Source organism: Prenolepis imparis, unplaced genomic scaffold (assembly GCF_030444845.1).
Source record: "Prenolepis imparis isolate NDT839.2.m4 unplaced genomic scaffold, iyPreImpa1.0 SCAF_1, whole genome shotgun sequence".
Taxonomy (NCBI): Eukaryota; Metazoa; Arthropoda; class Insecta; order Hymenoptera; family Formicidae; genus Prenolepis; species Prenolepis imparis.
This window is the reverse complement of record NW_028141159.1, coordinates 18,646,115-18,669,352: the sequence shown is the minus strand read 5'-3', so window position 1 is coordinate 18,669,352 and position 23,238 is coordinate 18,646,115. Positions and strand designations below refer to the sequence as shown.

At 33.7% G+C, this 23,238-nt stretch overlaps 3 protein-coding genes across 17 annotated transcripts; 1 reads left to right on the top strand and 2 right to left on the bottom strand.

Annotated features, from left to right (window-relative positions):
• Nucleotides 1-105: 105 nt before the first annotated feature.
• Nucleotides 106-1,058, bottom strand: LOC145936796 (methyltransferase-like 26; the record flags this gene model as incomplete). The annotated part of the gene is made up of 2 exons (XM_083039409.1): nt 106-898; nt 1,042-1,058. Coding segments are annotated over 2 exons (660 nt in total), but the record flags the coding sequence as incomplete, so codon positions are not given.
• On the bottom strand, nt 1,042-4,744 carry LOC145934792 (dnaJ homolog subfamily C member 21). 4 transcript variants are annotated; one of them, XM_083035556.1, is made up of 3 exons: nt 4,270-4,744; nt 1,698-3,675; nt 1,042-1,132 (listed from the first exon to the last, which is right to left on the bottom strand). In XM_083035556.1, the coding sequence occupies exon 2, from the start codon at nt 3,612-3,614 to the stop codon at nt 1,719-1,721; it is 1,896 nt and encodes a 631-aa protein (XP_082891682.1). In that variant the 5' UTR covers nt 3,615-3,675; nt 4,270-4,744; the 3' UTR covers nt 1,042-1,132; nt 1,698-1,718. The 4 variants fall into 4 exon arrangements, with proteins under 4 accessions (XP_082891682.1, XP_082891699.1, XP_082891690.1 ...); XM_083035573.1 differs by lacking the exon at nt 1,042-1,132 and having other exon boundaries at nt 1,305-3,675; nt 4,270-4,341; nt 4,418-4,744; XM_083035564.1 differs by lacking the exon at nt 1,042-1,132 and having other exon boundaries at nt 1,305-3,675; nt 4,270-4,341; nt 4,422-4,744.
• On the top strand, nt 4,591-22,845 carry Rbcn-3b (WD repeat-containing protein Rbcn-3B). Of its 12 annotated transcripts, none has more exons than XM_083035337.1 (27): nt 4,591-4,654; nt 4,733-4,924; nt 5,564-5,741; nt 5,822-6,054; nt 6,135-6,277; nt 8,335-8,525; nt 8,756-8,901; nt 9,176-9,196; nt 10,187-10,213; nt 11,396-11,486; nt 11,637-12,051; nt 12,281-12,501; nt 12,611-12,830; nt 13,027-13,141; nt 13,255-13,460; nt 13,626-13,763; nt 14,024-14,092; nt 14,758-14,859; nt 15,521-15,733; nt 15,996-16,260; nt 16,493-16,700; nt 16,858-17,083; nt 17,304-17,644; nt 17,916-18,239; nt 18,429-18,521; nt 19,096-19,293; nt 19,487-22,845. In XM_083035337.1, exons 3-27 carry the CDS (start codon nt 5,577-5,579, stop codon nt 19,670-19,672), a joined length of 4,557 nt encoding a protein of 1,518 aa, XP_082891463.1. In that variant the 5' UTR covers nt 4,591-4,654; nt 4,733-4,924; nt 5,564-5,576; the 3' UTR covers nt 19,673-22,845. The 12 variants fall into 12 exon arrangements, with proteins under 12 accessions (XP_082891463.1, XP_082891438.1, XP_082891473.1 ...); XM_083035312.1 differs by having other exon boundaries at nt 4,592-4,654; nt 16,481-16,700; XM_083035347.1 differs by having other exon boundaries at nt 4,593-4,654; nt 6,135-6,256; nt 16,481-16,700.
• The last annotated feature ends 393 nt before the right edge of the window (nt 22,846-23,238 follow it).

The following is a 23,238-nucleotide window of genomic DNA, read 5'->3' as shown; positions in this document are numbered from 1 at the left end:
CATAAACGTTAATGTAAAAATCATTGAAATTTTATACAATGCGCATATATTGTAATTAAATATAGATAGAGCAATTTTTTATATAAGAATATAGCAATATTTAAATAAAGCGTGTTGAGCGATCATTCACACAATCGGAAAAGTAATACATTTTAATTCAGTTGAATAAAAGCAAGATTTATATTTAAAAGCTTAGCAATAATTAATTTTTCGTTTAACTACTGAATTATATCTGAAACTCGCTAGTTTCAATTCTTACAAATGCATACTTTTACTCCAAATTAACGTCTTATTATTCGCAGGCATATCCACAATCTCGATTAATTTAATATTATTCTCCTCAGCCAACTTTTTCAAATCTCTTACATCTCGTAAACCCCAACTCGAATCCTGCGATTTCAAGGACTTGTCGAAATTTATATTACTCTGCGGTGTGATTTGACCATCAAAGGCATATGGTCCGTATGTAATTAACAGTCCGTTGGGTTTCAGCAATTGGCCAGCGTTATTAAATAAACCGATGGTGCACTGATACGGCGAGATATGCATCATGTTTGCGTTATATATGTATTCTAAGCTGTTCGGCTTAAAGATACCATTACCCCACAGCCGGTAGTCCATGGTGACATCAATTCTTATGGGACTTCTTATGTTCGAATATCCGTGTGTGTGTGCGGCGATACTCTCCAGAAGTCGTGGCTCGTACTCCGAGGGATAAAAGGTGACGTGTGGAAAATGCGGTGCGAAATGCGCCACGTGTTGTCCTGAACCGGAGGATATCTCCAGGAAGGTCTGATTGACGCTGTGTTGGATGTATCGTTTTAAAACCGATAGGATGGGATCCTTATTACGGTCCGCCGCAGGATAAATGAGTTTTTTAGCAGCCATAGCATCGGACCTTGAAGAATTTATAGTTTCACTTCTTGAAAAGCTTGCGGGGCTGCTCAGTATAATATGTATTCTCTTTGAAAAACATATATAAAAAAATTAAAACTCAACAAGAGAAAATGAAGTGCTAATGAGTTACAAGCGGACTCTCACCTGTGATTAACAGTGAATGATATTCATTTCTATGTCATGTTAATTGTGATAATACTGTTTGTATTTATAACAAAGAGAGATTACACATACCCTGAAAAATGCAAAATATTTTTTTACATTATTGAAATATATTGCTTATTTTCTATTTCGTAAAGCAATAAATTTTGATCACATTAAAATATCAGATTGTCTAAAATTGTATATTTCAATATATATATAAACTAATACATATTTTGATAAATTTAAAATATTGTCGAAAAAGGAAAATATAGGCTAGAGATTGATGGTAAAAAGTAAATTCGGTATATTAATTTAATGAGATATTATTATATTTATTGATGAATATAATGATTTATTATAAAACTATTTGGTTGGTTTATAATATGACATGCAATTTTAATTTTCATTGTTCCTGTTAAAGGATATTAACAGCACATTTATAATTTCCATTTTCGAATCAATATAATTATCACAAAGGAACTAATAGCTCGACGTCATCAAACATAATTTGAACTGCAATATTTGATTATTTTTATATTTTATACAATATATACATAAAGATATGCAGTTCTTTTAATGTAGTAGGACGTATGCTATGCGTAAAAGACTCAGATGTCAATCATAATAAACTTGCAATTTAAACAATAATTAGTTACAATTGGCTAAGAAATTTGGGTTCAACGTCTCTTTTTGTCCGAAGTGTCTTTTCCTTTGGGCATTGCTTTTTCTTTTTTTTGTTTCTCCTTTTTGTTTTTCATTAATTCTGGTATATATACAGAATGTCCAGTTTTCTTTAAATGCTCAAATAATTTATTTTTGCTAGGAAACTCCATTGAACAGGATACGCAACAATGACCCAAATCATCAACATTCATGACTGGATCTTTTTTATTTTTACTATTACTCTCTCGTTCTTCTTTCTTACATGCTTTCTTTGCTTTATTGACTTTTAGCCTTTCGTTAACGATATTTGTCTCTTCTTCTGCTACTTCGCTTTCATCTTTCACCTGTTGTTCTTCCTTCTCGTGTGTTTCCTCATTATTTTGCTGTTTACTCATTGATACCTTCTTCTGCTGTAACTTTTTGCGTTGTTTTTTCGACAGCCACATTTCTTCATTAGTACTCTCTGTGTCCTCGTCACTAGCATCATGGTTCATCATAGAATTCAGAATATTCCGCTTTTTCTTCTTCTTTTTCTGACGATTCGACAATGGGATTTCTTCCTCCTGATCAGATATTAATTCATCTTCAGACGTTATGTTATCATCTTCATTTTCTATCTTAGATGAGAACGAAACGCTTTCATCCATCTGTGGTCCTGTAGCTAATGGAACATCTCCATCATCCATTTTTCTTTTTTCCCTTGATGATCCGGAATTTTTTTCATCATCTGATATCAGTTCGCCTGAAGAGATATCCTCATTATCCTCATCATCAGATTGTCTCCTATCACTCTGAGGATTCAATAAGAAATCGGGCATCTGCGAGTCTGTTGCTAACTTGGGTCCGTTTAGTGAAGTTGATTCTGTGCTTGAATTCTCGCTTTCACGAGAACTGTCACTGAGATCCTCGTCATCATCTACCGCGGTGTGCTTGAGTACGCTGACATTTTCTTTGTGCTTTCTCGAGTTCTCGTGGTTCGTAAAGGCTTTGTGCGTTTTGAAAATCTTATTGCAGGCGATGCAATAGAGCGTGTTGTCGTCCTCCGTAGCTGCTTCCTTATCGTCCATTCCAAACTCCGCCGTCAGATTCGCCTCGATGTTTTCCAGTTCTGCCTCGATGTTCGAGAACTTGGACCACTCGGATTCATTATGTTCGCGCAACAGTTTCTGCCTCTCCAGTAGATGCGCCTTCCTACGCTCCTCCGCCTTGCGAAAGTTGTCGCGAGCACGTTCGGCCAGCTTCTCCGCGTAAACCTGTACCCGCTTGTCGCGTTTACGGACGAAGGCGACCAGATTCCGCACTTGTTCGTTTCTCTCGCGTTTTGCCTTCTCGCGCACTTTCTTGTTCTCCTTCTCGGCGAGCCTGAAGACGCGCCGATTTGGCATATCGCGTACATCGTACGGGTCCAACCAAGAATAGGATCTCTTGGTGCTATAACTTTGCCAGTAGGCGTAAAAATCATGCACCACGTCCTCGTAGGAACTCTGAGAATCGCCGAAACTAGGGATCTCTTCGTCGGACTCGCCGTCTTTAGCGAATTCGGCGTCCTCGGCGGCCAATTTCTCGAAGACGGTTCGGTAGACGGTGTAAAAACCTGCCTCGTCATCCTTGTAACCCTTAAAGCATGTAGCGGAGAAGTATGGGAAAAGATTGATGGAGTCGTCCTTGTAATTCTCTCCGATCCCACCCTTTAAGATAGCCTCTCGATGATTGTCGTACCAAGTACGTTCATGGGGATCGCTCAGTATTTCCCATGCTTGCTGGACAAGTTGAAATTGTTCCTTAGCTTCATTTGGATTATCAAGATTCTTGTCGGGATGCCATTTCAATGCTAGTTTTCTGTATGCCTTTTTTATGTCATCGTCGGGAGTATTTCTTTCGACTCCTAATACTTTGTAGTGACACTTCATTGTTGTATAATAATGTACAATGGTTGGACACAATTTCCTTACTTAAACCACAAACCGTATGCTAAAAGAATTTAGATTATTAAACTGTGAAGTTAAGCAGCTTTCAGGTAATGTTTAATTCAATTAAAAAAAATTTAAGAGGTCACAGTTCTTTTCATTGTGTATAAATCTATATAATAAAATAAGATCTGCAAAATAAAGAAATATACATTACAAGTATAAATAAACATAAATAAGATTATGCATAATCCTAGAAGATTCATAGCAAATATAAATATTGTTCTAACAAACTCCATAATTATAATAAACGTCATTAATAAAAAATCACATTTTATATTTCCAAATATTATATTTATTGAAATTTATTTTTAGAAAGTTCAACTAATTGTAAGCAAATTAATTAATTGAGCGAATAAATTAATTAATTGTAAAATTAAAATTAAGTAAATTATTTGATTGAGCGAAATAATCTGGTGTATGATCTCGTAAATTATTTTCAACTAAAATATTGCCTGCTTTATATATTACCCAATTAAGATTTTTAAACGAATTTGTACACATTCATGCCACAAACAGATGATTGTTTTTAATTATCTAAATTTTTAAATATATTTTTCGGTATTTCTAATATACGTTGAGAGAATAATGTGCTTACCCAATTTTAATGTTTATTGATCCTATTATTGATGATGCTGCGCACAATAAACGCACAATTGATGGCCAAAATCTGTGTAATTATAGAAAAAAATATAATGTTCAACAGTTCGTGCACTTACAATTAATATAAATTTTTATTAACTAACTAACGCATCGTTTGTGCGGAATTGCACGATTTTTAGGTTACTTTGACCAGAGAGTCTCTCTGCTTCGACCTAGATGCTAGATTAATCGAACGATCGATTCTATCGTAAGATCGATTCGTAAGATCGATTATCTCGTTGATATATCTAATTCGATCAGTTCCTATGTTCAAGTTCAAAACTCATTATTGAACATTTCACAGTTGATCTTGATAAAAAAATTGTCTTCGTTTAAATTTGGTAAGATTTCTCGATTGCCGAATCTAAAGTTGAAAATTTATTACAGAAAATAACATTTTATCCGCCTCTGTTTTGTAGATATCGTCCGAACTAGCGTGAGTTAGAAAGTTTCGAGGTGGATCAGCTGATCGCTCTTCGTTCGCACTTCGCACTGTCCTCGACAGCAAGATGGCGACGTTCGCGAGAGCGCAGTAAAAAGTGAGAGATTTTCGGCAAATATCGCCAGCTGCGACGTTCCAGGCGGTTGTCTGCGGTATTCATTGGCTCGTGGTAATTATTCTTGTAACGTCTAGCCGCACGATTACTCTTAGCATGTTAAATAAAGACGTTTCCGGGAGCCACAACGCCAGTAGCCTTCACTTGTGACATTTTGCCAATATTATGTGTAGCAGACGCCTTTAATTGCCCACAATCAATTTCCTCTCTTGCTCCTAATAATGACTTCGAGAATTCGACAAATTCTCGAACCTTACGCGAACTAATCTTGATTACGTTTGTGTGTAAAATTATTTTACTGGTTCATCAATTATGATATGTAGCAATGAATCATGGTTAATAACAGGTTTCATTTTATTAGATGGTTATCTCTTTCTATCCGATATCAATGATAGTGTCGGTGTCTGTTTTGGATGTAATTTACTGCTTGGGAATTATCTCTTTGCACTTTAGGTATTTTTCAGATTGATGACATGGCATTGTTAATATAGTTGGCAGAGTGCTTGTTTTAAAGCAGATTACAATTTATAATTTTGTGTTTCAAACTCTTTTATTCGAGATTGTGTTTTTAAATTATTTTCTGAATTATACGACGAAACATATACTCCAATTAATCAGAAAAATGTTAGCATTGGAATGAGTGAGAAAAACATACAAGTGTGCTTATTATTTTATGATGACAACAATTTTCAGATTGCTCGCAAAGATGACTGCAGGTACCAGCTTAGTGGTGCCCATAGTGCTATGGGGACGCATAGCACCAACCCATTGCATTTCCTGTGTCTATCTATCTCGAGATCAAAAAACATTGGTGACAGGATGTTACGATGGACAAATATGTCTGTGGCAAGTGGAGCCAGAAACATTTAAGGTTAAGAGTTATAGAGTTGAAGATTATGAAAAATATATATTTTTTCTCTCCTAATATGTATATATTATGATTTTTTATAGATGACTCCAAGGTGTCTACTTGTTGGACACACTGCTCCGATAATGTGTCTCAGTCGGGCCAGTATTATAATGGAGCAAAGTTTCATCGTTAGCAGCAGCGAAAGTGGAGAGATGTGCACTTGGGATCTAGTTGACGGAAAATGTCGCGAAGCGGTGAAGCTCAATAGCGTTCACACACAAATGCTGCCCTACGTTTCGGCGGGCGGAGAGGATGTTAGGTTGTTTTGTTCCGGGTAAGAATCTCAATGTCTTCATCGCATCTCGCGTGATAGTATTGTTCACGTTAAGAGAATATTTTTTTTCTTATATTTAGATACTATCCCGAGGTTCTGGTGATGGACCCGTTCAGTTTGGAAGTGCTGTTTACCCTGAGCTCTCGCGTAAATCCAGATTGGATTAGCGCCTTGCATGTTTTGCGGCCGGCCAAACGGAAAGGTCGGTTCTACGTGCATACAAGTTAGTTACACTCCATCACACCTACGCTTACCATAACTCTTCCGTTACCTTCTATCAATTTCATTATCAATAGATACTGTATAAACATGAATCGTAATACGGCTTTTATAAAAATTTGTCTCGCTCTCGAAAGTTTGACATGGTAATTTAATTTAAATCTGACATATATTATTCTATCGCGCTTTCTATTTAAAATTTATCAAAATTTTGTCTTTTATCTGCAATAATTCTAATATATAATATAATTACTCTTATATGAATTAATAATATTTCTTACATAAATGAAAATCAGCAATATATTAAACAGTATCTTTTGATATTTCATGATCTTATATATTTACATTATTCTTTTTTAAGTAAAGAACTTTGGGATACTAATGGGTAAAAAAATTCTCTTTTTAGTCATTTTTGTACTTTATTCGAGTGAATTTAAATTAAAAAATATCTTTATGCTATTTTTATATAATAAGCAATAACTTTTTTTACTAATATGATTTGAAAGCAACTAACGATACCAAAGTCACTTGTACAAAGATGTTCTTTTTTACTTTAAATTTATAATTTGTTGCTCTTTGCCAGTTTTTAGGCAATTAACCTAAAGAAGCTTTATGCTTTGGGTCTAAAGAGGGATTTTCTTTTTAATGAATATTTCGCGTTCTCTTTTGATGACTTTATTTTACCGAGAAAATGATTTACATAATTTGGACGCAGTTTTTGATAATAGTAGTTTTATATCTAATATTTTTGGACTGATCACTTAATAATAGTTACATTGTTGCAGCATGATTAATGAAACTGGAAACAATTCAGTGTTAGTGCGCTGACGATCGAAGCTGTATCGCACTTCTTTCCTTTTTTTCTATTTAATATCTAATCGTTATTCGCACATATCTTTTTTACGTATCATTTTTTGAGCAACTTAATCATTATTAATATCTCTCATTTTATTTCTTTTTCTTTTTATGGTAATATGCATATACTGTCCATATCCGGTTACTTACACATGTCATTTATGCATATATCACATTCCTCCAATATTCATTACATCTTTATAACATAACACCTTCATAACACTCTCACCTTGGTATAGTTTCTATCTCTTCTCGTAAGTATGTATATATATATATATCTTATAATATATATTCACAATATATTAAATTGCATGCTTTATGCTATCGCTAAGTTAATCTTCTAATTAAAAGTTATTAATAATTTGATTAATTATTTGTTATTTTATCAAAATATAAAATTGATTTTAAAAAATTATTTAATATTTGGAATATTTTTTTTTATTTTGCGTATTTTTGTAAACTATGTTGGAAAAAATTCGCTAGAAAGATGTTAATAAAAACTTTCAGTTTTGAATATAATTTATTGAATTATTAAAATTACTTTTTAATTTGTGTAATACTACTTATATATTTATAGCAGATAGTATTAATTTAATATCTGTTATTTAACTATATTTTTTTCAAAATTATACGTAAGATCACAAAAAAAAAATATTTCGTATGCATAAAGTCAAAACTAATCCTGAAGGCCTTAATGATGTTATAAAAAGAGGGCAAACAACTTGCGGAAAACGCAAATATTCTTATCAGCACCAATTGAAACTATATGCACACATTAATTGCTATCTGTTAATCAGCACTAGTCCTTGGATTCTGCTTGATTAAATAAAGAAAGTACACATAATTTCTGCAATAATTTGAAAATAAGCATGATTGTATTGTAACTTAATACATATCGCTTTTCTCTTCATGGAAACATCTGGCATGCATGTAATATTACACTTTACGCATACGGAAATTATTATTAGATAACTAGAGTCACCTTACACTCTTTTAATTAATAGAATTACTTTACCTCTAATCACTTATAATTCTGTTGGCCGCTTATCCGGTCTATAAATAATATTGTTTGCATTAATCTCTATCAAGGCTGACAAATTTTGCCTTTATAATAAACTGTTTGGGTGACTCTAACAAAATGTCGCTTAAAAATGCATCTTTCCTGGATTTATTTAACGTGCAACAAGCGCTTTTATTCATTTAAAGACGACGTCGTATTGGCTTTGACGACCACGGGTACAGTCAAGGTATGGACACTTCTGGGACACGAGAATCGAAACAGCGAGCCTCTGTACGAACATGAAAGCAAGCAGATCCGTTGCTTGAATGCACTCGCGATGACTTGCTGTCCTTACAATCAGAGAACGGTGCTCATTGTATGCTCCAAGTATTGGCAGGTAATTTGCAGATGTCATTATCACTAATAAAATGCTTAATTGGAGAATATTTTACTATAAAAATATATCTTATTGTTAGATAAGACTATGTAACGCGAGAAGACTCGGTTCCCAATACTTTTTTTTTTTTAATAAAATTTTAGTATTATTATGCATTTTTCTTAGAATAACGTCTGATTAATAATTTGCATTATTTTAACATAATATATATCTCTGCAATAACTTTGTAGATATTCGACGCTGGTGATTTCTCGGTCCTTTGCTCGATAACGGCTCTTCGTGGTGAACGTTGGATGGCAGGCGACTTTTTAGCTGCCGATAGAGTCATTTTATGGAGCGACGAAGGTCATGGATATCTATACAAACTTCCAGCAAAGTACGTATTCGTTCGACACGACCTATAATAAGTGTCTTCGATACACTGATACTGATTTTGACAAGAACTTATATATTATTACAATATATTATCTCTTTTCCCTGATATTTTGATAATAATATTAACAAACGAATAATTTTCTCTCTTATGCCCCGAATTAACTATTACTTACGATTGAGCGACACTATGTTTGATTGAAATACTGGAATACTAAATCTTATTGATTCCCTTATTGAGCATTCCCGTATTGAGCATATCCCTTTGTTGCTTCTAGGGTTCTGGTACAACTTGACAGGTAGTTTCTTTTCGCGTACACATAAGTATTAAAATTCTATTGCAAATGATATTTATCAATATCTATGTACAGGAAAAGTTTACTAATAGTTTAGCAGCATGATTATGTTTACTAAAATAATTCATGAACTATAGTTTATTGTTAAAAATGCTGAAGCAACGATTCAAACGAGTTATTAATGTGTTTTTAACAAACATATAATAATTGTAATTTATGTGGCACATCTTTGAGAAGTACAATTTCATATATGTTTCACAAATATTACTATTTTAATCTTTCGTTGTATTTATTTTTGTATAACTTAGAAGGAGATCGCAAAAAGTGACATTAAGATCACTCAACATTCATATTATTTTTCTATGAATTTCTAACTTATGTAATTGTTGGGCGCATCAACTTATATAATATGAAATGAGTTCTCCTCTTTCAATTTTAGGCCTGAATGCTGTAGAAGCACTTGCTGGCAATGCACTTGTTCGATATTTTATTTTTTATCTTGTTTGAAATCATTTATCATGCGCGTACATAAGTCATATTATCGTTTACTAAAAAAATTAAATGTAACTCCGTTAACGGAGTTACATTTAATAACCGAGTTTCATAAAATAGAAAGTATTACACATTCTCTTCATATAAAGTTTACTTTCTTATTTGAGATTGAAATAAAGCTATCTCGAATATAATTAAAACAAAACAGTTGAAATTAGGAAATATATAAAACTATAAATATTAAAATATTAATTAATAAAATTCTGTTTGCATTTTACTTTTTCATATAAAATAATTATTTTATATGAAAGAAATTCTTTTTTTGGGGGGTGGAGGGAGAAGAGCTCCGCAGAATTCGGGTCTCAGTATTCATGATATAATCCTGCAAGTTTCATACATCCACATAAATTAACAATTAACACAATAGTCCATTTTACGGTGATGTCTTTTTCATATTATTTACATCTACTGCATTCTACGCGGGATCTGGTGTTCTTCTAGCAAGCTGAAGGGCAAGGCTCTCAGCAGGTAACCCGTATTATCACTTGTACATCTCTCTTGTCTCATCACTTGTACTCTTCATATTATTTTCTCTGTTTTTCTCTTCGTCTCTTTTTGTTTCTCTTGTCTCTGTTTGTTATTCACTCTTCTTATTCACTGTTATCTTCTCTGTAAAGAGACAATCACTCGTTTTTACTTCTTCTTTTTTTTGGTGCGAGGATACATTAGATTTGTTGATGTTACATATGGATGCATCATATTTCATAATTCTAACACAAATTGATTCATTACATCGACGTGAATTTATCATCGACATCAATCATACAGCGGTATTTTTTTTATCTTTAGCTCATACATATTCAGAAAATCATCACGACTTCTCATCCGCATTTACATGCAAGCTCGTATATACATGTTCGTATTCATTCGCGTCGTACACGAGATACTCGTATACTTAACATATAATCATTGTGGCAATTTTTAATCGCATAATTCGAACAGATAATATAGACAAGGTGATGCGCGAAAGAAAGGTAAATGCGAAAAAGAATCATATATATTGGCGTACCACATTACTTCATTATTTATCTTCTTACATTCTGTTTGCTTTAAGTTGCTTTGCACTGTTATTATTAACTGTACGATGACAAAAAAACGTGACACAAAGGTAATTCATGAGGAACAGAAGTTTTCTAAAATCAAAACATTTTAATATTTTAAAAAGCCAATGCTATTTTTCAATTAGAAAATAAAAGCAAGAAGAGATGTATCATATGGTCCAGAAAAGTCTGTCGTTTTCTTTTATTTAAAATAATTTAATTTTAAATATCAGAATTGTGATTAGAACCTTTACAGATATATATTATTACCTTTGTGGGTCGTTCATAGTAATCTGAAGATGCTAATTGCTTCGAAAAAGCAGTTTACTCGCAGCATTTGCTTGCTAGTAAACATAGTTAGCAAATAATCACGCGTATTGGAAATTATTCGATGCATAAATTTTTCAAGCTTGTGCAATGTAACAAGATAATTACTACTCGTGAACACATTTTTCAACATCCTGCGTACAAAGATTTTGATATCTATGTTGTATTCTGCGAGATTTAAATAGAAAAAGTGTGTCCACAAATAGTATTTATATAAAGTTCTAAAATTTCATGAAGACGAAGGTAATCGCTAATCACAGGTTTTCTTTAATACGGTATGCAGTAGTGTCGCGGACAACAAGAACTTCCACACCGCTGGTGCCGAATACGATCAGCCGTATTTGTACTGTACGCTAACGCAACCCGGAGATAAGGTGAGAAACATATTTTATAACAGTAATAAAAGATATTTAAGATTTCTGATTCCTTATTTTTGATTCTCCTTAAATTTCTCAATTCTTTTCTTAATTTCTGTTTGATATATGTATTTTCTAGAAATGTTTATGTATGCATATATATTTCAGCCTCTTTCATGTCCACCGGCCATGCGATTGGTGACCGTACAACGTCAAAACAAGACCCTGAAGTACTTGTTACGTGGGGACAGCGAGGGTGTCGTTATTCTCTGGACGGTACCAGAGATGACGACACAACAGCTCGCTCAAATATCTCAAAATGATGGATCTACACCGCCAGCACTGCCGCCGACCGTGAAGACGAGCCTCACCGCTGCCTGGGGCGCGATGAAACCGCCTCCCGTGGGAATACTTGACCAACTGGACTCCGGCGACGGTCAGGGTATCAAGCTTACCGCTTGTATATACCTGCCGCAGCAGAGTCGGCTGGTCGTCGGTCGCGAGGACGGTAGCATCATTATTGTACCGGCAACGCAAACCGTGATGCTGCAACTGCTCCATGGGAATCATCAACAGTACGATGGTATTGTATCTTTATTATTTATCGATACAGAATTTTGCTAATAATTTTTCTAATTTATAATGACATTAAATTGGATGCATCATATTTCATAATACAATTCTGATACGATCTAGACATAATTAAATAAACCGAGAATACAAATAAATAGTTTGGAATCAATTTATTATGTTAATACTAATACGTAAAATTTCTTATTCGAATTAAATTTTTAATTTTTCTTCATATTTAGATTGGCCTCCACATCAAATTCTTCTGGGTCACTCGGGACGAGTGAATTGTCTGCTTTATCCTCACGGCGCGGCGCCTCGTTATGATCGCACTCACCTCGTTTCTGGTTCTGTGGATTTTGCCGTTTGTCTCTGGGATTTATACGCTGGCACATTGATCCACCGATTTTGTGTTCACGCCGGCGAAATCACGCAACTGATGGTGCCGCCCGATAATTGCAGTGTACGAATATTTTTACGATAAGAATTTACGATGATTATTATTTTTATGAGAAATATTATAATATTAGGTGAATTAATGTATATAAAAAGTTACGTATTTGTATTTATAGCCAAGGATACAGAAATGCGTATGTAGTGTTGCATCAGACCACAGCGTTACGTTACTCTCATTAGCTGAGAGGAAATGCGTCGTGCTTGCTTCGCGACATCTTTTCCCGGTTGTAACTATCAAATGGAGACCGTTGGATGATTTCATGATAGTCGGGTGCTCGGACGGTGCCGTGTACGTCTGGCAAATGGAAACTGGTCATTTGGATCGTGTATTGCACGGTTTGTCAACCTCCATATTATTTCAGTTCCTTGATTGTGTTGTCCTTTTTTCATGAATCTTTCAATTCTTCAGGATCTTCAATCTTCAAAGGCTTGAAAACTATCTTAATCATGAAATATTTTCTTATATTACTACGTTTTTCTTAAATGGTTCTTGCAAAAGTGTTGCACACTCACACATGTGTTCTTCTTTTAGGTATTATCGCGGAAGAAGTGCTCTACGCGTGCGACGAGAACATAATAGCGGCGGCTGGCGGATCCGCCGCCGGCGGTGAGCTAGGACTCGCCAATCCTGCCGTGCATTTCTTTAGGTAAATGAAATCTTGCAGCATGGATGGTGAGAATTTTGCGTGTTTCTTCGACGAAAAAAAAATCTACCGGGATAGCGTTCTCTGTTACAGTCCGTCCGATTTCTACTTCTCAGGGGTTTGCGTCATCGAAACCTGTCGGCGATCAGACACGCGACGCAAAGAGGACTGCACCAGTTGCAACAGCTTCACGGTGATCATGGTCCTGATCATGGGAATCAAATAAAGGCCAAAGGCTCGCCACTGATGATTCAAGGCTTCAGGAGTAACCCGAAGGATCCGGAGAGTCATATTTTGTTCTTCGACATAGAAGCGCTGATAGGTATATACTTTGATTCGCTGTGTGAAATTTGTTTTAGAAAAGAAGTTGAATTTTTTTTATTAATTTATTAACTAATAATATTTGCACTCATTATATTTTATGAAATAATCAGCGTCCTAATGTAACGTTTTTGTGGAAATAACTTAATTTGTTTCTCCGTTCCAGTGCAATTGCTAAGTGATGAATACGGTGCCATGTCCCCTGGTTCTTTAGAAGCGCAGGGGCTTATCTCCGCTGCTGAATATCAAAAAGTTGCAGCGCTCACTCAGTCTGCCAGTCCCGATGCGCATAAGAAAATTGTTGGTAAGGTAATCCTTTCATATATAGTCTAAAATTATTATATTATAATGTATGTGAAATGTTTTATGTATATATATATATATATATAAACACAAATATATAATATTATATATATATAATATATTTATAATATTATATTATATAATATATATTTGTGTGTGTGTATATAATATAATATTATAGATAAGAAAACAAGATTTTTCCACAGCTCTACTTATTTAAAGATTATCATTAAAACTATCTTTATTAATGTCCCTTTATAGACTTTTTCGGTCGCGTCAAGGATAAAGCGGGCGATGTTGAGCGAATGTTAAAGGAGAAGGATCGTCACGGTATCGTGTTTTATTATTGTTATTTGTTTCGCAGTTTTATTCACATGTGAATATTCTTTAAATCACTGAAGTCTCTATGCAGATAATATTTGATATAAATTTTTTTTTAAATGTTGGGAAAATTTTTTTATTTTCTAGAATTCCAAAAGTTTTGTGTTAATTCCATATGTATTCGTAATTCGTATGTATATCTTATTAATTTATAAGTTTATATTATGGCATACCTTGATTCGATTTGTGATTATTTAAATCATAGAAAAAAAGCATAATGTGCATTTTATATTTTATTTGCAAAAAGTGCTTCTATGGACTCATTATTATGTGGAGTTTTCGATGTGTTATTGTCAGCTTTCTTTATTCAATGATTGTATTTTAGGCGGGTTTTTCATCCTAGTCTTCTAAACTCTTGCTTTTTATACTTATATCTTTTATCTTTTACATTCCTTAATTCATGAATTTTGTTTAGCTATAAAGTCTTCAGGATACTCTTTCTTCTAAGAAATCTAAGATTTCTGACCTAAGATATCTTATACTTTTCTGTTCTTAATAGAATATTGCAATAGTATTAACGTTGTAGATTTCTTCAGTTCAGTCATCTGGTAGATGTTTTGCTACAATTATCTTTTTCATGTAAAGTACTGTCTAAAAAAGATTTCTTTCTGTAGGTATATTGGCTAAGATGAAGGAGGGTGCGGAAAATGTGCATACTAAATTACAGGCCAAAGCGGAAAGCGTCGGCCTCAAGCCGTCGACATTTGACGGCAAAGGTTAGACATGTATCTTTGACAATGACAAGTTTTTGTAGTTCACGATTACAACGTGTCTCGCACGGGAACCTATTTTGTACTCTAGGCTTTCCACTTATGCTTTATGATTTTCATTTGTCGATAGATAGAAATCTTGTAGTTTCTTCAAGGCACTGAACAGTTTCACTGTTTGTCTACATCATATTCTTAACAATCTAATTCCCATTAGGACTATAAATATCATATAAATATCAAATCAGGAGTTACAGCAAACAAGGAGATGGATATTATTACCACTACGATTGCTTTAAATTTATTGTTATGCACGCCTGAGAGTTTTCAAACAGCATTTAATTATCACTGCTTTTATGTCTTTGATTTTGTAATAAGTGTGTGAATAGTGTATTTGTTTAGGAATCAAATAATATTAATAATATAATATATTACGATTAATATAAATAATATTAATCGTTAATGTATGTTTAGGTGCGTATATGTTTTTCACTTATGCTATTTGATGTCATCAAACTTTTTAGGAATTAATTTTTATTTTCTGTCAATGTATTTATATGTATTTGTTGTCTACTTTTTTATTGTTCTGTTTTTCAGTCATATTAGCTGTTTTCTTGTTGAATATAATTCGAATTTATTGCATTACTCATATTTATCTCACGCTTTACAGGTGAAAATTGGAATAATAGCGACGCCGCCAAGAACAGTTTGAAACGAAATGGTGCGTTCAACGAACCAAACGCGACGATGGAAGTAGCGCAGTTGCTTTTGAGCCTTTTGCACGCCTGGGGGATGGATCCAGATTTGGATCGGGTTTGTGAGGGAAAATTGGGTCTACTACGACCTATGGTTCCTATCTCATTCGGAGTACTATCCAAAGGAGGTATGTTCTAATAATATGAAAAATTACTTAAAAAGAATAACTCGTCTGCTACAATTCATGCATTACTGATATAATTAAAATATCCACAAAATATTTTTTATGTACAAGGATTCTTTTATGGATTATGTATTAAAAGAATTTTCTTTTTTTTTAACATTAAATATATTTTAAAATAAAGTAATATTGAGAAAATTTTTTTTGTACATTTTATTTTTTTTCTTTTTTAATGCCAAGTACTTAGAAAAGATTATATATGTTGCAGGTTACATGTCATTGCTATTACCAACTTGGCAAACACAACTTGAACCAATCGGAGAACCTGTAACTCAATTGGAGCAACGTTTACCAGCTGAATTAGTTAGACAAGAGAGGCTCACTAGAGCATTCACGGCGAGAGCACATTGGGAATTGTCAACTACTTTAACAAGTAACCATTTACTAGCGGTAGTCGCTTTATCGAATACCTTAATGTCGATGAACAACGCAACATTTGTACCTGAGCAAGAACGAAATCGCAAAATGCACAGGTAAATTTTGTAATGCAAAATTAATGATGATATCTAACGTGCAATGCTAATCACTCTAATACTTCTAATTATAGTAGTAAATTATTTCATTATACATATATATTATTTTTTTGTTCATGCTTTACACATTCATATATCATATTTATAATAAAAAAAAAGATATATAAAGGTAGATATGCATGAAATAAAAGTCTGGAAGCAAGTTAATTTTTATAAATAGGCCGGGTAATAGAGCCGCGGTGAACTGGAATAAAACAGAAGAGGAAAATGAGGAAATATATACAGTACAGCAGGCGCAGATCAAACAGGGTTGGTCTCTTCTGGCTACGTTACACTGTGTATTGTTACCTGATAAAGTCGCAGCGCAGGGTGGCACGAAGACTTTCAAGCGGCCACAGGTAGAAATGATGGCACGAAGATGGCAACATCAGTGTGTGGAGGTTTGTTATTTAATTATCTCGAAGACATATTCTCATTTCTACTTAGAATCAATTATTGTAGTTTATTTATAATCTTACTTTGCGAATTATTGAAAATTAAATGACTATTATTTATTCAATTTTAGCATATTTACGTAATTTTTCATTAACGTTTTAGATTCGAGAAGCAGCGCAGGCTTTGCTGCTCGCCGAGCTGGGCCGGATGGGCTCAAAGGGTCGCAAAGCGCTTGTCGATAATTGGTCGCAGTATTTGCCGATGTATAGTACTCAGGAACCCATCGTGCCGCAACCACAGAATCAAAATTCGCCAGCGCCCGGAAGTCCGGTACCGCAGTCTGAATCACAACCTGAAGAAGAAGACGAAGAAGAAGAGCTCGCTGAAGGTGAGTTGTCTCTGCAATGCATAATAAATTTGAATTATTCTATTATATCAGAATGGATAATATATGAAAACTGTTAATATAAAAAGGGAGGTATGAAAAAAATGATTCGAATTTTTTCCGCTATAAAAAATGTACTTTCTCCAATATTACGAAAAATTGAATAGAAATAAATATATAGTACAAAAATATATAATCGACTAATTTATGATATGCATCCTAGCAGAGATGAGTATAGCTAGGAAACCATCGAGTGTGGCGGAACTGAAGCGAAAGCAAACAACAGCGGTGGTGCTGCTAGGCGTGATAGGAGCTGAATTTGGTCAGGATGTAGCTACAACAAGCCAAAGAAGAGATAACGAGCAGAGACGAAAGAGCTCGATTGTGGAAGGCTTCGGCATAGGAAATAATAATCTTGCCAGACATACCAGCATGGCACTGACTCATCTATTGCACGCACCTCATTCTTCAAAACTCCCATTGCACACGTCACTACGAAGAGCCGCGATCGATCTTATTGGCAGAGGATTCACCGTCTGGGAACCCTACCTTGATGTATCAAAGGTAAAAAAAAATTCCAAAAAGTTGATATCTTGATCCGTCAAATTTGTATCTTATTTTGCTCCATTGCTTTAATGAATTTTAATAATATAATAATAATGACAAATTATTATTACTAAATTTAATAAAAAATAATTGTAAAATTAAAAAAAATTATTAAAAATAGAATCTCATTTTATTATATTAAATATATGAATGTGATACATATTAATATTAACCTAAAAATATTCTTTATTATGTTTAATTATAAAATTGTTGATTTCTTATGGCACAGGTTCTGTTAGGCCTACTGGAAATGTGTTGCGACGCGGACAAATTAGTGCCGAGTCTGACATACGGCCTTCCTCTCACGCCACAAGCCGACACTTGTCGCACCGCGCGTCACGCTCTGACGCTGATCGCTACCGCTAGGCCAGCTGCCTTCATCACCACGATGGCTCGCGAAGTAGCTAGGTTTAACACTCTTCAACAGAATGCTCAGACCTTGAATGTCAATCTGGGTGCGAGTGTCTTGACCAGGGCAAAACCAGAAATTCTCAGGATTGTTGAACAACTGATTGACAAAATGCAGAGCGAGATGAGTGACCTTCTTGTGGAGGTATCATGATTTAAGTTTATTTTAAAATTAATCATAAAAACGAAAAAAAATTGAATTTGCTATACATAATGCTATACATAATGCTATACATTTATAAGTGAACTATGATACTTGCAATTGTTTAATAATTTAATTGCTTTTGCATGGCAATTATTTAATAATTTACGTGTAATAAATTATTGTTCGTAGGTGATGGATATTATTCTACACTGCCTTGATCCAGGTCACCTAAAAATGAAACCCTTGAACGAAGTATTTCCGGCAGTGTGTAGATTTAATCAGGTAAGCCACTTTCAAGATTTGAATGTATATTGCAACACACTAGGATCCTGACGTCGATAATTTATATATTTATATATTTATATATATATACATTTATGTACACATTTATATATACATACATTTATGTACACATTTATATATATATATACATTTATGTACACATAAATGTACATACATATTCATATATATACATAAACATAAATGTACATACATATTCATAGTATATAAATGTGTACATAAATGTATAATATATATAAATGTGTACACAAATGTATATATATATAAATGAGTACATAAATATATGAATAAACTATTAAATAACTAGTGAATAAATTATTATATTTATCATAATTTAATTTTTTGAATCGCGCGGCTTGATTAAAACTTCATTGTTTATGATTAAAATTACATTATAGAATTCCTTAAGACTTGTCAAGTTAAACTCAGGAAACTATATAAAATCTTTTCGTGTTTATCATATATGATATAATATTTCGCTGTACCTTATATATCTATAGAAAAACATCTGCAATCTATTTTTTAATTTTTTAATTTTATAATTTTTCAATCATAGGTCAGTCATTGTCCGGCAACACGCAGGATAGCTGTTGGTGGTCGCGGTGGTCAATTAGCATTATATGAATTGCGAGGTAACGTCAAATGTCAAACCGTTTCGGCACATTCGGCGCCGGTTACCGCGTTAGCATTTTCACCAGAAGGAAAGTTCCTCGTAAGTTATTCCTGTTCCGAGAACAAGCTCTGCTTCTGGCAGGTAAGTAAGCGTGGAAAAACTTATCCTCTTATTATATTTTACTGTTAATTCTTTGTCTTTACTTTCGTCGTTACCAACTAACTTTATACCATTTTTATATATATAATAAGATTTTTATATAAAATTTTTGATACACCTTGACTCTTGCTTGTTTTGCTGGAAAATGACACACGGTTGTTTCGCGATTTTCTAGCAAACCAGCAGCGGCATGTTTGGCCTGGGAAACTCGCAAACTCGCTGCGTGAAATCCTATAGTACCGCGCCCATCAACGATGTGGCCCGATTGAACCCTATGCGCTTGGCGCGGCTAATCTGGATCAACAATCGCACGGTCACCTTAATGCTCGCCGATGGCTCGGAGACGCGTTTCAACGTTTGAACGTCACGCGAGACCAGGGTTTACCGGAGTTACCAACGACTTCGTTCAGCAAGCGGAAGTGTTCAGCTTGCACGTCATTTAGCGTCGATTACATCGATCGAGCCTGATTTGTACAATGTTTCTTCATTAAGATCTTTTTTACAGAAATGCTAAGGATAATTAACAATAGTAAGATAATTGACAATATTGTCTAATGAGCAAAGTAGTTTAATAGCATGGTTATAGAATGTTGCTTTGTATTGATAGATTCCTTGAAAAGAGTTATATTTATAGAGCTTTCTATTATAGAGATTTCTATGTATATCAAACTTAAAAAATATACTGGGGAGTTTAGTATTAATTTAAAAAGAACACTGTACAATTCAGGCTTTAGCGCTAATCGTTTATTAGATTTTCTTTTTCTGTTTAGACAGTATTGATAAAAATATAATTTAGAGAATTAGCTGATCGAAGCCGTCGGCGTGATTTTAATCGAAATAATTCGTGCATCAACCAGGAGCATCGTTGCCGATTTTGACACGTTCATTGGTACTTAATTGATAACGCTAGTATTGAATAATTGGATTTCAATGTGCATACGGCTGTCCGGTTCTATAATCTCATTTACAAATTTTATTTTAGATAAAATCAGGATATAGACAGCCGTATTTGATGCTAAATACACGCGTGATGAAAATATTATATAACCGGCAACAGTTTCTCATGAAAATTACGCAAGATTAGAGAGATAACGTGACTCGAATTGTTTCTGTGCCGACCCCCCGAAAGTTGCAGTATTTTGCAGTATTTGTAAAGTACATAGTTCGTTTCTCATAGCTGCGAAAAGTTTTAGTTTTATCAACGATCGGATATTTTGTCATACTTAAATATTCGTACAATAGAAGTAGAGAAGTATGTACTTTCAATCTATTTATCGCTTTATTTGTCATCGAAGTCAAAGGAAAATAACGTTCTACATGTTGAATTTTTATTTTGTATATATTACTTTCTTGAAGATACACTGCGCGACTTTCGGAGGAAGATTAAACTTGGACGTTTCGTCGCGCTTTTGTTCATTATAATTTTCTGGGATCCATTAAATTATCAGAATCTTAAGTCCGTGAATCTCTTGCCGAGTGTTTCTCGAGAAGATGTTTATGAATCGAACATTAATCTGAAATCGTGCATTTCTTGATTTAAATAACTAAAATGTGAATAAAAAAAAATAGAAAAAAAGTAGCTAAGAATAGTGACGGAGCATAGTGTCTTTTTCATAAGTATCGTTCAAAGCTCCGTCGCAATTACATTAATTTTTGACGAATATTCCACGATTGATTAACCGACATATTAGTATTTATTTCATCATTTAAGATAAACAAGAAAGAAGAGCGAAAACATTGGCTCTTCGAGATCAGTCATCCTAAAAAAAAAAAAAAAAAACGCCGCATCACCGCTTTTCTGTCACTATTTCTGTCGAATGGAGATCTTTCTCCGTTTGCGAGGGACAGAACATTGCGTGCATAGAATATAGCATAATTTATATAATTGTTATTGTGTCCCGTATACGCGGATTTGCAATGTATCGCGCTACACAAATGCCGGATATGCCATAAGTCGCGTATACATATCTTCCTTTCTTTTACAGTCAATCGAAAGAAATGCTTCTAGGATAAGCACGTTATTTATTTATAATTTTGTAGTTTAGTTTTTTCATCTTTAAAAGATACGCGACTTATGGTTCGCTCCGTCTGTTCTCGCGATTAAATAAAAGATGGCGATCCTATATCGAGATTCAAGCAATGCCTTATAATTGTCTTGGAACGATCAATAGTATAAGGATGTTCTCGAATCGCGTTTTCTTTCGCAAAAAGATTTAGCAAAAAAAGTCGAAAGAATGTGTGGATATATATATATAGCTTTAAACTGTTCATGTAGGGCGGCGTAAGATTGTGCCAGCAGGGATAATTCTGCATCAGACTTTGTACTATTTTTAAGAAGTAATTATAGTTCTCTGATATTTCAAAGTTACCATTTATATGAGTCACTTTAGACACTTGCTTTTAGTGTTGTTATGTTTTTAATTGCCGACAAATACGGCTATTTGATTTTGAATTTTATTAGTTTAATATGCAGCTTTTACAAAGAGAGAGAGACAGAGAAAGTAACTTTTTAGAATAAATAGCTCAGAATTGGTCTTCCTCGTAATAACATTCCTTAGTCATTTTAGTTCGTTGTTGTGAATGTGAATATTATAAAATTATAAAATATCTCGTGTAATGATATATATAAAATTTAAATTTATAGATATTGTTTAGGATCTATCTGAAATTAATTCAATATCTTGTTACTTGTTAGCTTACCAGTTTTATGTAGTTTGAGAGAGATGTATTTCAATTTTCAATATCTTATAACTAAAAAGAAAATATTGGTATGTTGATTTATTAGAAAAAAAATTAATCCAAAATGTTTGAAAGGATAGAAAGAGATTCATCTTACATGCGATAGACGTTTTCACACAATGAAAACTCTTTCTTTTTAACAAAGTCACTTACTCTCATTACATTGGTCTGCTAGCGCAATCGTACCCGATCTTATGGTACACTATATAGTCGATCACACGTCGCGCAGGCGTGTCTGTGATCGGCATTTTCGCGTAGAGCACTTTTCCAGATGTCTTTTTGTTGCGCTTGAAGGAGAGCGATTTAATCCCTTCGACCAGTAGTCAAATCTATATTAATTCTTTCTATACCAAAATTGTTTCTCGCAAATTTTTGTTTTCTCTTTCCTTTTTATCAATTGGGTTTGATTGCAATTGATGAGCTCAGCTCGTCCTGTGAAATTGATGGACGATGTGAGTTTGATAATATTAGTTTGATTGACCCCAGAGGAACAAATTATTGCAACTAATTGTGAACGACATGCCGAGCATGCAAAATAAACTCGACATGTCGTTCCCGTATTGTATATAAAATCGAACTGCGCCTAATTGTATCTATGTAATTATTTATGTGTACATTATCAGAGAGAAGACTGAGAGCTCTCACTCTTTTTTCTGACATTATTATATCCGATATGCACCAGTCTCCGGCTGATTCGCGGGCTTAGTGAAGCATATATTATTATATCGGGTAAAATCGTTCACCCGGCTCATTTTACTTGTAATTGTCGACGAATGTAATAAAAGAAGAAAGGAGTTTGTTATTGTTTTCTTGAATGCGTGGAAATCTATTGAGTTTCCTTGAGAGTCAAACGCTTTATCTGATAATTGATAGTTGAGGTAAAGCGCGCATTATTAAGAAAGATTGAAACAATAGAGCGGAAATAAAGAATAGGCATATTTGTAAATTTATACCCAATAGAATAACACAAGTGCGCGTTATTCTTTAATTTTATATATATTAAAAAATATATTTAAAAAAAATAATATAAAATTCGTTTCATCGAAAAGTCGAACGCGATAAAACATCAAGTCGAACGAAATATAGTTGTGATTTTAATTAAGATAAAGAAATAATTATTATATATCCTTAAAAATCGCTACGAACTCTTTAATTGTTAACTTGTATTTATGTCATTTCCATTCTTAT